At 42.6% G+C, this 15,891-nt stretch overlaps 1 protein-coding gene across 2 annotated transcripts in view; it reads right to left on the bottom strand.

Annotated features, from left to right (window-relative positions):
• Positions 1–15,672, bottom strand: part of slc22a31 (solute carrier family 22 member 31) — a 35,691-nt gene extending 20,019 nt beyond the window's left edge. Inside the window, exon 1 of one of the 2 annotated variants that reach the window (XM_060911342.1) lies at positions 15,238–15,672. In XM_060911342.1, the coding sequence (XP_060767325.1) occupies positions 15,238–15,624 (387 nt within the window). In that variant the 5' untranslated portion in view covers positions 15,625–15,672. Of the gene's footprint in view, positions 1–11,882; positions 11,929–15,237 lie in introns of those variants that run through there. The other variant, XM_060911343.1, reaches the window with a different exon arrangement.
• Between the last annotated feature and the right edge of the window lie 219 nt (positions 15,673–15,891).

Raw genomic sequence — 15,891 nt, 5'->3', positions numbered from 1 at the left:
AAAAGTTGGGACGGTATGTTGAAATTAAAAATGAAAACTATGATTTGTAAATAATCGTTAACCAGTATTGCACTGAAAACAATACAACAGCTCATTATTTAGAGTTTTACCTCATTAAATTTTTTTTTTCAAAATAAACACTAATTTCAACTTTGATTCTTACAACACATTTCAAAAAAAGTTGGGACAGAAACATTTACCACTTTATAATGTGGACATTCCTTCTCAACACTTCAATATATATGTTTATGAACTGAAGACACCAAGTGATGAAGTGTTTCAGGTGTTATTTTGTCCCATTATTCCTGCAAACAGGTCTTAAGGTCTAAAACAGTACGGGGTTGGCCTCGTCATATTTTTCCATTTCAAAATTCTCCACACATTCTCTATTGGGGACAGAGGAGACATGCACCCTCTTTTCCCACAGCCACACCTTTGTAATGTGTACAGAATGTGGTTTTGCATTGCCTTGTTGAAATTTCCCTGGAAAAGATGGCGTCTTGAAGGCAGCATGTGTTTCTCCAAAACCTCGATGTACTTTTCTGCATTAATGCTGCCACCACAGAAGCGTAGGCTACCTTTACCAAGGGCACCGACACAACCCCATACCATGACAGAGCCTGGCTTTTGGAGTTGTTGCTGGTATCAGTCAGGATGGTCCTTTTTGTCTTTGGTCGGGAGCAAACAGCGTCCATTTATTCCAAAAAAATAAAAATAATAATAATAATATCTGAAATGCTGATTCGTCTGACCACAACACACATGTCCACTGTGTGATGGTCCATCCCAGATGCCTCCGAGCCCAGAGAAGTCAATAGCACTTCTGGACATAGTTAACATAAGGCTTCCTTTTTGCACAGTAAAGTTTTAACTGCCATTTGTGGATTTAACTGTATTGTAGTGCTTGACAAAGGTTTACCAAAGTAATCCTGAGCCCATGTGGTTGTATCAGCTATAGATGAATGACGGTTCTTGATGCAGTGCCATCTGAGGGATGAGAGATCACGGGTGTTCAGCTTAGGCTTGTACCCTTGCCCTTTATGCACCAAAATTCCTCCAGATTCCTGGAATAACTTAAAGGGATAGTTCGGGATTTTTGACATGAATCTATATGGTATCCCCGTCAGCAGTGTCGTGCATCCACACTGACTTACCCCCGACAGTGTTCTGTGAGCCTAGATATTGTCCAGTGTTGGTCAGTGCACAAGTAGTTCCGGCAGGTTTCCTGGGGTCTGCAAAGTAACACGTTTTTCTTCTCAAAACAGCTCGTGTTCGAATGAGTGATTTATTAGCATAACAAAACCCTTGTAGTCCAAAAAGTCACACCTTGTAATTGCTTGGGGCTACTTTCTCTCAATAGCGATCAGTGCGCGCTGTCACTGTTAACAGTTGTGTGCGAGCTAGCCAACAACTTTCATTAGCTGTTCGACAGTGTTTAGCAGCGAGCTCAGACCAGACGCAAACAAGGTGATGCTCAGGATAAAAGCTTTGCTTCAAACATGAAATTGCAACATAAATGACTTGGGGATACACAATAATAATAAAGATATGCGTCACCAATAAAACGTTATGGTATGTATATGATTATCATTAGATTCATTCAATGATTCGTGTTTTGACTGTAGGTTGCAGTAACCTACTGCAGGGCTCAGACTAATAAAATATTACGCCATACAATATAATTGAGCACTTGTACAGTAGGGTAATAACACTCACTCTGCAGACAACTGGCCATCGGGTCCAGCTGGTCTGGGGCGCTTCTTCCAGTTGATTTTCGGGATGTGGAAAAATGTCTCCAGGACACCCGCAGTCAGGAGCGCAGGTAAATCCTTATTGTTGGTGATGCAGACAGATGCTGACGCGTCGGCCTCCTCGTCAATCAAAATGTCTTGCATCCGTGGCATAACGAGGTCCCATTCTTGGCAACAGTAGCATTCAACCTCGGTCTGCATTACTTCGCACTTGAAACAAGTACACCACCAATTGTCCGTCACTCGAGGTCTCGCGGCTGCGGCTTCACCTTCCACCTCTCTGCTCACCATCTCTCTCTCTCTCTCTCTGCCCGTTCTACTTCCATCTGTTGAATTTCAGCATCCGTATATTCGGGTTCATAAAGATACCCCCTTGGCTGTGTGCTGAAATCAATGTCTTCGTCGTCGCTGCTGTAGTCAGACATGATGCAGTCAACTTCCCAAGCACTAAACTAAGTGAATGAAACAGATAGCCTAGCTACCTGTCAACTAGCGACTGTAGTGCGCACTGATCGCTATTGAGAGAAAGTAGCCCCAAGCAATTACAAGGTGTGACTTTTTGGACTACAAGGGTTTTGTTATGCTAATAAATCACTCATTCGAACACGAGCTGTTTTGAGAAGAAAAACGTGTTACTTTGCAGACCCCAGGAAACCTGCCGGAACTACTTGTGCACTGACCAACACTGGACAATATCTAGGCTCACAGAACACTGTCGGGGGTAAGTCAGTGTGGATGCACGACACTGCTGACGGGGATACCATATAGATTCATGTCAAAAATCCCGAACTATCCCTTTAATGATATGCACCGTAGAAGGTGAAATATCCAAATCCCTTCATACCTTTCTTTGAGGAACACTGTTTTTAAACAACATTTCAGTAACTTTCCTCACACATTTGTTGACCAACTGGAGACCCTTAGCCCATCTTTGCTCCTCAAAGAGTAGGCCTTTCCTAGATACTGATTTTTGTACCAAATCATGATTATGAGGGGTGACTGATAAGTTTTGAGCTTCACCCAGAAAACAGTGAGATAGACAAATTAAATTTAGTTTATATAATCTACCAAACAACATTGTGCTATTCAAGTTTCTTGATCCGAACACTTGTCAATTCCTTTTTGAGGAGTCTCAACGTGACCGGTATCATGAAAATGGAGAAACTTGAGTACCTGTCCATGATCAAGTATCTTCAGTTGAAAGGCAGGACTCCATCGGAGATCCATAAGGATATGGTAAACACACTAGGGAAAGATACTCCTTTGTATGCCACGGTCAAACATTGGGTCAGAGAATTCAAGCATGGCAAGACCATCGACCATGACCACACCAGAGAACCTTGTCCTCGGGATAGTTATGGATGATTGGCGACCGTCATATAATCAAATAGCAGACAGTTTGGGCATGTCCCAGGAGCAAGCTGACAACATTCTGAAGAATGAGCTTGGCTTGTTGAAGGTGTGCGTTTGCTGTGTGCCAGGTCTCCTGATCCAGGAAGAGAAGCCCACATGGTGCATCCTGTCCACCAACAATTTGGAGCTGATCCAGAAAATTTCCTGGCTCGATTCGTTACCATGGACGAGTCCTGGGTTCATCACTACCAGCCTGAGACCAAACAGCAGTCAAAGCATTGCACCCCTCCTCTCCCACCCCAAAGAAGGCAAAAGGTCACAGTCTTGGCCAGAAAGGTCATGGCATCCATTTTCTGGGATGCACAAGGCGTGTTGCTGGTAGTTTTTCTTCAAAAGGGCCACACCATCACTGGACAATACTACACTGACCAGCTGACATGCCTGCATGAGAACATCAAGAAGAGGAGGCCAGGAATGCTGACCAGAGGGGTCTTGTTCCATCAGGACAATACTCTGGCCCACACCTCCGTGGTGGCAATGACAAAAATCCATGACTGTGGCTTCCAACTCATCCCTCACCCACCATACTCACCAGACCTTGCACCCTCTGACTTCCACCTGTTCCCAAACCTTAAAAAGGATCTGGCCAGACAATGCTACACCACCGATGAGGTGGTCATGGAGGCCATGGACACCTACCTCAGGGCCCAAACTAAGGACTTCTACTCCAGTGGGATCCAGGCACTTCACCACCGATGGAAGAAGTGTGTTGACTTGAAGGGAGATTATGTTTAAAAATAAAAAAAATTTAAAAAGATTTCTATTGGCTATCATTTCCTGGAGGCTCAAAATTTACCAGTCACCCCTCATCCAATAACCTGTTGCATAGGCGGTTTTAAACGGGGGCCAGGGGGGGCCAGTGCCCCTGTAAAATTGCTCCTGGCCCCTGTTGTGGCCCCTGTGCTGAACAGGTAACAAGATTTATTAATTTTGACGTGCGCTGGCTCGAAGATCGGAACTGACATGACGGAATGTTCTACACGGACTCCTTAAAGCGCTACACGCACACTGTTACCTGCAGCAGAAAGACCCGCAGCAGCGCGAATTGCACTGTAAAAAAAATATTTGTTGTTTTAACTTAAAAAAGTTAGTGCAAGGGCTGCCTTAAAATTTTGAGTTCACTGGAATTCACATAGTAAGTTAAATTGTTGTGAACTTACTATATGAATTTTCAGTGAACTCAAAATTTTAAGGCAGCCCTTAAGGCAACCCTTGCACTAACTTTTTTAAGTTAAAACAAATATTTTTTTACAGTGTGTAAACTTCGGACGTGAGAGATTGCAGCCCTGCAAGGACTAGGCTACTGCAAAGAGGCGAAGGTAAGGAAAATTATTCAATTTCGTAACGTCAGTGTTTGCACATATCCGTGTTTTACTGTTGTTGTTCACTACAATAATAAATCCGTTTTATTGCGCCTTCTTAAAAGTGCGTTGCACAGCAATAAGTAGCCTAACTTAATATTTTTGGGAAATGGGTAAAATAACCGACAGTGTTTAACCTTCTTGTAAAACTTGAATGGCCTTTTGATATGTAGAGGCTACATTCCTCTCCGTTTACTTTTTAGTACAGACCTACTGTAGGCTATCATCATGGAAAGAAGCAAGAAGGAGATTATGTCCTTTTTTGTCCCTGTTGGCAAAAAGCAACATAGAGAGAGTAAGGAAGATGAAGATTATGAAAGAGGAGAGAGAGCCAGAGGTGGAGAGAGAGCCAGAGGTGGTGGTTGGAGAGGTGGAAAGTGAGGCATCTGAAAGGCAATCTGAGAGTGAGGATGAAGACATTCAGGATCAGATTGAGGGACAGAATGAGGGACAACCCAACGAGTCATTGGGACAACCAGATTCACCATGCATATCAAGTACAGCACCATCAGGTTTGTGATGTTGAATAAATGTATGTGTGTGAGCAGTGTCGACCTACAATTCATATAGCCTACCCTGAAAGTGTGAAGTCTGAATAATAATTAATAAATCTCATCATCTCTAGCCGCTTTATCCTTCTACAGGGTCGCAGGCAAGCTGGAGCCTATCCCAGCTGACTACGGGCGAAAGGCGGGGTACACCCTGGACAAGTCGCCAGGTCATCACAGGGCTGACACATAGACACAGACAACCATTCACACTCACACCTACGGTCAATTTAGAGTCACCAGTTAACCTAACCTGCATGTCTTTGGACTGTGGGGGAAACCGGAGCACCCGGAGGAAACCCACGCGGACACGGGGAGAACATGCAAACTCCGCACAGAAAGGCCCTCGCCGGCCCCGGGGCTCGAACCCAGGACCTTCTTGCTGTGAGGCGACAGCGCTAACCACTACACCACCGTGCCGCCAATTAATAAATATAAAATACAAATAATAGATATAATAATAAATGAATAATGATAAATAAATGTTGTTATCAGTCGCACTCATATTTACTGTATTCACCTTTCTCCAGATATCAGCAAGTGCTTGGACAACACTCCAGTGCAGCCACGTCTGAAGAAAAGGTTCATTGTATGCAAAAATAGAAATCTTATTTTACAAAAAAGAGAAACATGGTTTTAAGATTTACTGAGCACAATTTATTTTATGTTTAGGCTATTGAGACAGAATGTTTATCTCATTGTATTTATGCTCAATGTATTTTGTTTTGGTTTTAAATAAACTAAACAAAACATTTTGAACGCTTAAATATTGCCATGTTTTGCCCATATGTGCCCCCCTGAAAAAACACTGGCCCCACCTCGGCCCCCCTAGTAATTTTGGTCTAGAACCGCCACTGACCTGTTGACATCATCTATTTCAAATCACATCATTATTTAATTGTTTTACCTCATTACTAGCCCCATCTCATCTTTTTTGGAATGTGCTGCAGGCCTGAAACACAGGAATAAATGTATATTCACAAACGAAATGATGTTGACCAGATAAAACATGAAATATCTTGGGTTCATACTGTCTGCAATGAAATAAGTCAAAGTAAATTTAGAAAGCACTGCTTTCTATTTTTATTTGTATGTTCCCTACTGTCCCACTTTTTTCTGATTTGGGGTTGTACCTTTAGTGTCCATGTGGGACAGTAAAGTTTTATGCAGAGAAAGCCTCAGGATGAAAAATGATGTGTTGGTGCCAAATCAATTTTGGAATAAATAAATTCATTTGGCACGAATTCAAACTGCGAACAGAGAAATGTAATCCATGTACATTGTCCTCTGCATTTCAAAGATCTGTGTCATGATAACACGGTGCTCTGTTATGCAAAGAATGGTGCAGTTTAGTTTCCTTTTAATTCACTTTTCATTTAAGACACAGCGGTTTGTCATAATTATGTTATGACCAATGCTGAGCTGTACGTTTCTGCTCTTCCTGAATCACTCTGTTCCCTGCACAATGGGAACACTGACACAAACACGAGACGTCACACAGAGGGAAACAGTGCTATGGAGACCAGGATTCAGGAAGAACGGCACATAAAGCTGTGGAGCTTCCTGTTGGCCTGAGTGAGCTCTCCTCAACCAGTCGACGAGCCAGTTCTGCTTTCTTCAAATACGCAACACTGTGTTACTGATTGAATCATCCTTTATCGACTGTTTTAATGAAATTTTATCTTGCAGCCAAACACAGCCAATCTGTAATCAAGCCAGTACTCTATGACAAAACGTGTAACATATTACACCTTTTAAAAAGTATTTCACTGCTGAGTGGCCGCAATACTACTACTACTACTACTACTACTAATAATAATAATCTCATCATCTCTAGCCGCTTTATCCTGTTCTACAGGGTCGCAGGCAAGCTGGAGCCTATCCCAGCTGACTACGGGCGAAAGGCGGGGTACACCCTGGACAAGTCGCCAGGTCATCACAGGGCTGACACATAGACACAGACAACCATTCACACTCACATTCACACCTACGGTCAATTTAGAGTCACCAGTTAACCTAACCTGCATGTCTTTGGACTGTGGGGGAAACCGGAGCACCTGGAGGAAATAATAATAATAATAATAATAATAATGTTAGCACTGTCGCCTCACAGCAAGAAGGTCCTGGGTTTGGGCCCAGCGGCCGGCGAGGGCCTTTCTGCGTGGAATTTGGATGTTCTCCCCGTGTCTGCACGGGCTTCCTCCGGGTGCTCCGGTTTCCCCCACAGTCCAAAGACACGCAGCTTAGGCTAATTGGTGGCTCTAAATTGACCGTAGGTGTGAATGTTTGTTTGTCTGTGTGTCAGCCCTGCGATGACTACGGGCGACTTGTCCAGGGTGTACCCTGCCTCTCACCCATAGTCAGCTGGGATAGGCTCCAGCTTCCCTGCAACCCTGTAGAACAGGATAAGCAGCTACAGATAATGGATGGGTGGATAATGATAATACCAACAACAGTGCTCGGCCTGTGATGACCTGGCGACTTGTCCAGGGTGTACCCTGTCTTTTGCCCGTAGTCAGCTGGGATAGGCTCCAGCTTGCCTGCGACTCTGTAGAACAGGATAAAGTGGGTAGAGATAATGAGATGAGATCAGTGCTCGGGTTCTTAAAAAAAAAAATCAAACCAAACTGTGGCTATGCTCATATTACAAACAGTTTCAGCGCTTTACTCGGATCCTTTCTTTCAGCCCTGATGATTCACATTAGTACATGTAAATAATCTGCATCAGTCACTGAATCTCAATGTTCAATCCTAATTAGCAGCGGCATGTGCACAACCCCCACACTCTCAGAAAAACGTGAACTAATGTGCACCTTTTACTTGCTTCAGCAGATAATCCCATCTGGACACTGTAGACTTTGTACATAAGAACTGCTGCTATCATCATAAAAACTGTCCTGCAATCATCCCCCAAATGGACCGTCTGACTTTACTCTCCTCATTGTTTATCACCCAGATGGTGTCTCAGGGAGATGTTCTTGGAAGCTTGCTCATTCAGGATCTAAACTTACATCTGGATTCCTATGAAGCTGCTTTGTGACAATATCTATTGGTACGACATGTAAATCTTTGGCACTTGTAGTTAGGTGAATGTAGTGTACCTTAAAATGCATTTTAGTCACATGAGCAGACCTAATGGACCACTACTGTACCTTTAACCCTTTTTATACAAGCATTCTAGATGGGACTCTAATCAAACTGAGTCAGTTTGGATGAAGACAATCGTTAATCATTAGGAGTCAGTGATCATTTATTTACAATATCTTAAGTGAACTGAAATCAATCTGATCGTTTTCATTACAACTGCAGTGCTGTACATCAGATCAAGGAACCTGTATCAAAGTGGCTCGGAGACAGGATTACGGTTTCAACACGATAAAAATTTCTGCCACATTCAGGGAAATATTACATGTCTCAGTTGTCTCATCTCATTATCTCTAGCCGCTTTATCCTTCTACAGGGTCGCAGGCAAGCTGGAGCCTATCCCAGCTGACTACGGGCGAAAGGCGGGGTACACCCTGGACAAGTCGCCAGGTCATCACAGGGCTGACACATAGACACAGACAACCATTTACACTCACATTCACACCTACGGTCAATTTAGAGTCACCAGTTAACCTAACCTGCATGTCTTTGGACTGTGGGGGAAACCCACGCAGACACGGGGAGAACATGCAAACTCCGCACAGAAAGGCCCTCGCCGGCCCCGGGGCTCGAACCCAGGACCTTCTTGCTGTGAGGCGACAGCGCTAACCACTACACCACCGTGCCGCCCTGTCTCAGTTGTAATGTAAATATTTGGACAGCTAGAGTTTTCACTGGTCCAGTTTCTTAATGCATCTTAACTGACGAACAGTAAGACATGACTCTACATGCAGAAGGCAGTCACCAAACAGGTAACACAGCTTCCTTTGGCCAGGTCTCAAACCACACAGAGTCAGACCTGACATAACGCGATAGAACATTAACACTGATCACATTCTGGCAAGTTACCATGGATATGCCAAAAATGGTGGCTCATTATTTTATCTTATGTGTATCTGTAAAATTAAATACATGAACAGAGCTGATTAAAACAGGCGTATGCAATACAGAATCCAAAACATGCAGCTATTTTTCACACTGCTGTCTCAGTGGCATCTGATCTCACTATTAATAGACATGCTAGCTACGTGCAAATTATGGAAGCAAGTTAGACAACGGGACTTAAAAATAAGGACAATTTAGAGTGTGTATGCAAAATTCTTGCTGTGCTGAAGATAGTGTTCTCATATTTCTGTAAAGTTTGTTTGATAGCTAAAAACATTTAAATCGACAAGAAGGGCACTAGGTAGAGCGCATACCTCCGCCATCAACATCAAAATCAGATCACTTGAAGCTAGGACAGGGCTAAAGCTGTACAGGAAGTTTAATCAAAATCTGTTCACTACTTTTGAGATAAACTGGAAACAGACAAAAAAAAAAAAAAAAAGATTTGCATCAAAAGCTAAATCAGGTGCTCCTTGGCCCATGGCTCACCTTTCTTCAAAATTTAATCTAAAGCCATTCACTACTTTGAGTTACGTTGGGAAAAGGCTAAGAAACTGAGGCGAAAACAACCCGCTCCAGCACAGTTGCTGGAAGTAATAAATAAAATATTTATTTATTCAATAATAACTTAATAAATAATATCCATCTCAAGTCCAACTTGAGATGGACTCTGTCATTATATATCGTGAAAACAATTAGTTGTTGTTATTTAGTACTAGAGCGGCAGCTACAATTAATCGACACCTTTTCAGATTTACCAATAAAAAACAATTTCACAAATGTGACTCAGTTACAGCAGTTATTTTTAGCTAATTAAATCAACCGGAAGACCCGCCTCACCCTTTGATCTTGTCGTCTGATGACACAGCTCGTTACCTGTGATGGAATTTTTTTAGCACGATCAGCAGTTTGATGAAAACCCGGACGTTATCATCACAGGTAAGCATGGTGGAAAGATCATGGACATGTTTTTACTGATCAAATCCACCGATATTTCATGATCTCCTTGTCGAACCCTACTTTATTTCTGACTCCTTCATTTGACAGTTGCCATTTTGTATCGAAACGCGCGTTTGAGTAGTCACGTGAGGTGTCGATAATAGTGATCGCTTTCACCGGTGTCCACCATTATCGACACCCTGTGGATTTAAGTGACATTTACAACTGTTATGGATCGATCTTTGGGTAACATTGTTGAAGTAGATGAAGTACTTAAAAAAAAAAAAAAAAAGGGGCTGAGATTTATTTAAAAAAATAAAATTTCTGATTCATAACAGAATGGAATGTTTATAGAGTATTTGGGATCCTATTGCAATAAATAGAAATAGATCAGAATTAAATTCCTAGCATATAAAAAAAATGACATGCTTGAAATATTCAGACTTTTTTTTATTCCATTCAGAATTTTTTTTTTTTGCAGTTTGTTGCAAATATCTACCACATATTACAATATCAGTAGACATTTTATATTTTGGTTCGAGGAATGACATGCGACCTTTGACCAGAATTTTCATGTGCTTACAGTGTCAACTGCCTGTTGACATTTATTGGCAAACTACAAAATTAGAAATTAATACAAACAATGAATGATTAACAAAACGTCTCATCTCATTATCTCTAGCCACTTTATCCTGTTCTACAGGGTCGCAGGCAAGCTGGAGCCTATCCCAGCTGACTACGGGCGAAAGGCGGGGTACACCCTGGACAAGTCGCCAGGTCATCACAGGGCTGACACATAGACAACCATTCACACTCACATTCACACCTACGGTCAATTTAGAGTCACCAGTTAACCTAACCTGCATGTCTTTGGACTGTGGGGGAAACCGGAGCACCCGGAGGAAACCCACACAGACATGGGGAGAACATGCAAACTCCGCACAGAAAGGCCCTCGCCGGCTGTTGGGCTCAAACCCAGAACCTTCTTGCTGTGAGGCAACAGTGCTAACCACTACACCACCGTGCCGCCACTCTAGTAGTAATTTTTGTTTTAAAGGTGCATTCAGTAAAATTAGTCATTTCAGTGTTTCCCACAGACCAGGTAGCAATTTGTGGTGCTCCACTGTGCCGATGAGGGAATCGTGCGCAGTGGTGTCGTGGCGGTCGGTGGAGTCGGTCATTGGGGTGTATGCAAAGTGTTTAGAGCGGGCGGTGTTCAAACACACAGTATTTTTCTTCGGAGTCGCCTGCTGGGACTATTTTAAAGCTACAAGAAGCATTTGAGATTATTCAGTTCAATCTAAATTCTTTTAAATTCTTTAAGAGAAGACAGCTAAAACAATTTTTACCAGAACCCTGCCTGGTTTCATTCCTCGACCCAACTTTACATTACAGGGCAGGCCATTAGTTTGCTGGGCTTGATGTTGGTGGAAAACCTGTCTTTTAAATTTATGAAAATTACTCACCAAAATTCAAGTTTTTTACCTTAGTTTTTTGCCTTTTTGGTGGCAATCATTCTTTAGTTGACATTCAAGGAATAAATTGCAAAAAACAAGCTGGAGGTTTTTATTTTAAAATATTGAACTCAACACTTACCTCAACCAATACTAAAATGAAATAAATAGTATAATGTAACAAAATAATAATAAAATATCATAATTAGATGTAAGAAACCACTTAAGGTAACACCAAGGCAACTAACAATAATGAAAAAGCATTACCCTAATTGGTGCAAAGCCTGCATGCCCTATCAGAACATTTAATTCCGCGTGGCTTCCTGAAAAAAAAAAAAAAAAAAACCTCAAGTGCCCTATCGTAAGGGAAGTCATTGGGTTCGGGACCATTTATGGAGATTCGTAAGCAGGCTGCCAGGTGTTCCCCTTTGGAGCCTATTCCTGAGGTCTGTTTTAATCTATGGATAAAAAAAAAAAAAGTACATTTTCTTCATCATCAAAGCACTAAAAATTTCCATTACATCAAAAAATATACAAAGGCATACTGAATTTCTATGTGCTTACGCTATTCATAGCTGAGAAATGCCAGCTGAGAAAAACAGCAAACATTGAAAGTCAATGAAATTATAATAGTCAAATAAATACGAAGTTATTATTAGCCTATGGGCATCCTACAGTAGCCTCTCTCAACTACCGCATTGTTTCTTAAAATATTCAGATTTTATGCTTCAGATAGCATCAACTAGGCATCCCCGCGAGTATAACATTTTATTTAGGCTAGTGGGAAATCCTTATTTATTGTGAATGTCAAGCCATTATTAATAACTTGCATGAATGCTGAAGCGGGATAAATGGGATAATGCAATAAGGCCGGTTCCTCGCGTCAAGCTGCTGCTGTATGCATCAAGATTGGTTTATAACCTGACTCAGGGATGTCCATTTCATGTAAGCCAAGAAGGCTATGATAAAGCTCATCACGAGTACGACGTCAGCTACCTTTTAAAATAAGGAGTCGGAAGGCGAATCGGGAAGGCTGCATTATTTTTATTTTTTGGGGGCTTTTTTCACCTTTTAATTGGATAGGACAGTGTAGAGACAGGAAATGAGCGGGAGAGAGACGGGGAGGGATGGCCTACTTGCAGTCCGGGAATTTAAGCCTATATAAAACACTGACTCGCACACAGTGTTGCCAGATACTGCTGACGTTTTCCAGCCCAAAATATGTTCAAAACACGCCAAAATGCACTTAAAACCCACCCAATCTGGCAACATTGCTCGCACATGCTGCTAAGGCGGAAGGTAGTTTGTCGAAGATGACGCCAACGATTGGTCAAATTTGCGGGAAAGTTGCGGTGATTGGATATAATTGCAGCACCGCCCTGAATTCGCGGGGATTGGTTGAATTTGCGTTGAAGTTGCAAATCGCAACATCGCGAAATCCTGGAGGGTCTGGATATGAATGAACGGAACGATACGCAACGGAATTTTTTTTTCTTCAAAATCGCGAGTCTGATTGTGTGGCGATAGGAATCCATTGTGTGGCGCAGCGCCACACAATGGTCTATGTATGGGAAACCCTGCATTTCCTTTCTACATTTAGAAATCTCTCTAGTTTTCCCCCCCGATGATGAATTACTTTTGGTAAATTAAAAAAAAAATCTGGAATGAGTTTCCCAAAAGCCTCTTAATGCTAAGGGCATCTTAACTAGGAGAGACAGAGAGAGTTAATTGTGCTGCTCGCTCTACTGTACCATTTAACGATGATCTTTGCGCTACAATGCTTTTGGGAAACCCACCCTGATGTCTTTGTTTCGTTCAGAATGATTTGCACATCCAAAAACGCAGCAAAACCTTCCAATCAATGACAACTCGTCTCCTGCCATGGCAGCGTTTTGGGATGTGCAAATCATTCTGAACAATCACCAAAGCAAACTGTGTGTAAAAACGGACTTGATAATAAACAATTCTGGTTCTTCTGAGGGGCGGCACGGTGGTGTAGTGGTTAGCGCTGTCACCTCACAGCAAGAAGGTCCTGGGTTCGAGCCCCGGGGCCGGCGAGGGCCTTTCTGTGTGGAGTTTGCATGTTCTCCCTGTATCCGCGTGGGTTTCCTCCGGGTGCTCCGGTTTCCCCCACAGTCCAAAGACATGCAGGTTAGGTTAACTGGTGACTCTAAATTGACCGTAGGTGTGAATGTGAGTGTGAATGGTTGTCTGTGTCTATGTGTCAGCCCTGTGATGACCTGGCGACTTGTCCAGGGTGTACCCTGCCTTTCGCCCGTAGTCAGCTGGGATAGGCTCCAGCTTGCCTGCGACCCTGTAGAAGGATAAAGCGGCTAGAGACAATGAGATGGTTCTTCTGAATCTGAATAATTCCCCGCCCATTTTCACGAAGCTCCGCCCCTTGAGGAAGGTGTACTTGATTGACAGGAAGCGCATCCAAGCAAAAACAGGGCGGAAATTAATTTTCCAAACCGGATTTCTCAGAAACTTAATACACTTTTGTTCAGATTTAAAAATTATGTTCTACATACCGTACAGGTTATTTATATATATATATATATATATATATATATATATATATATATATATATATATATATATACACACACACACACACACACATTTTATATGTACAGGAAGGCTGTTAAATCTGACATATTTTGAAGAAAGCGTCAATATTAGGGGGAAAAAAATTATATATAAAATAAAGAACAAAAATGTGTTATTTACCAGCTGGGAGGTCCGTATCGTGAAATACCGTGACCGAGGTCTTGAAAGTACTGAGCGAGGCCCTCTGGGCCGAGGTCACGGTATTTCATCATACGGACCGACCTTAAGCTGATAAATAATATATTTTTTTTCTTTACCAAATTCTAACAGAAAACGAGAGCACCAGAAAGGGAAAACCGACCGGAGCCGCCATTTTGAATCCTCATTCACGGCTGTAATGCAAATCCTTCCTCCTCAGTATACAAGTGCACTTCCATGGCAGGAAAACAACTACATTTTGCCGCCTATGTAGTTCCCTATTTATACAAATAGGCGTCATTCAGGATTCAGCCATGTTTTTGCTCGGAGTTAGCAACAGTTAGAGGTTTTTAGCTTTCTCCTGAAATGTTTTTTTTTTTTTAATTTTGTCTTCCTCAGGGTAGTAAAACTCACTTTCGCTCTGAACACTGTCGTTATCGCTATCCATGCTGTAAAATTAATGCCATTTTGAATCCTCGTTCACGGCTGTAATGCAAATGGCTTCCTCCTCAGTATACAAGTGCACTTCCATGGCAGGAAAACAACTACATTTTGCCACCCATGTAGTCCCCTATTTATACAAATAGGAGTCATTCAGGATTCAGCCATGTTTTTGCTCGGCGTTAGCAGCAGTTAGAGGTTTTTAGCTTTCTCCTGAAATGTTTTTTTTTTATTATTATTATTTTTTTTTGTCTTCCTCAGGGTAGTAAAACTCATTTTCGTTCTGAACACTGTTGTTCTCGCTATCCATGCTGTAAAATTAATGCTATTATGCTGAGAAATGCTGGCAAAAATAAGTTTTATTAAAAAAAATTGACAAAAATTGCTACTATGTTGTTGTTGTGAACGAGCGAGTCGCCAGAGGTCCGTAACCGGGGTCTGTAGTGTAGGATACGGACCCGCTCGCCAGCCAATCAGAGCGCAGGATTTGATGGAAACCGGACCGCGAAAAAAACCCAAAGTTAAATATTGACTTTAAATGCACTTCCCTGACCTGAGTGACGAAGTTCGTGTGGAGCCCTGCGGCTGGCCCGAACCACCAGCCCCGGGTACACGGCACCAGCCCCCGGGGCTCCTTCTCCGAGCCGGTCCAGTTCCTCGGGTACTTATAAAGCTGGCAGTGGCTCGGTCCGGAGCCGCTGTGCCACGGGATGGTGAAGTTGAGCTCAGCCTGAGGGGAGAAGTTGCTGAGGGGGAAACCGGCGGGCAGTAAATCCGGATCCACTTGGCAGTGATACAACTCCGGTACGAGCGATAAGAAAATATCACAGAAAACGTTTAAAGCCACGGCGAAGTGCGGAAACCAGCTGAAAACCACAACGAGCCGGTTGTAGCGTCCATATCCTCCGAGCTCGGGGAAAACCGCAGCTTCAAACTCCATCGTGTCAGGCGGTTCGTGTCCGTTACTAAGAGACAGCGCTCGCTCACTCACTCAGCGGCGCGTGCGGCGTTTCAGTTAAAACGAACCGCTCAGAAAAGAGTCGACTCTTTTAAAGTGAATCAACCTGAAGAATCGATTCTCAAGCACAAGACTTTGATTCATTATTGCTCTCCAGGGTTCGAGGTTCAATCTTGACGGTCTGTGTAGAGCATCCCAATGTTATGTTATTAGGTTTAAAAACATGTTTAACAAAGAAAAACATATAAT

This window comes from Neoarius graeffei, chromosome 27 (genome assembly GCF_027579695.1).
Source record: "Neoarius graeffei isolate fNeoGra1 chromosome 27, fNeoGra1.pri, whole genome shotgun sequence".
Classification (NCBI taxonomy): Eukaryota; Metazoa; Chordata; class Actinopteri; order Siluriformes; family Ariidae; genus Neoarius; species Neoarius graeffei.
This window is presented reverse-complemented; position numbering and strand designations above follow the sequence as displayed.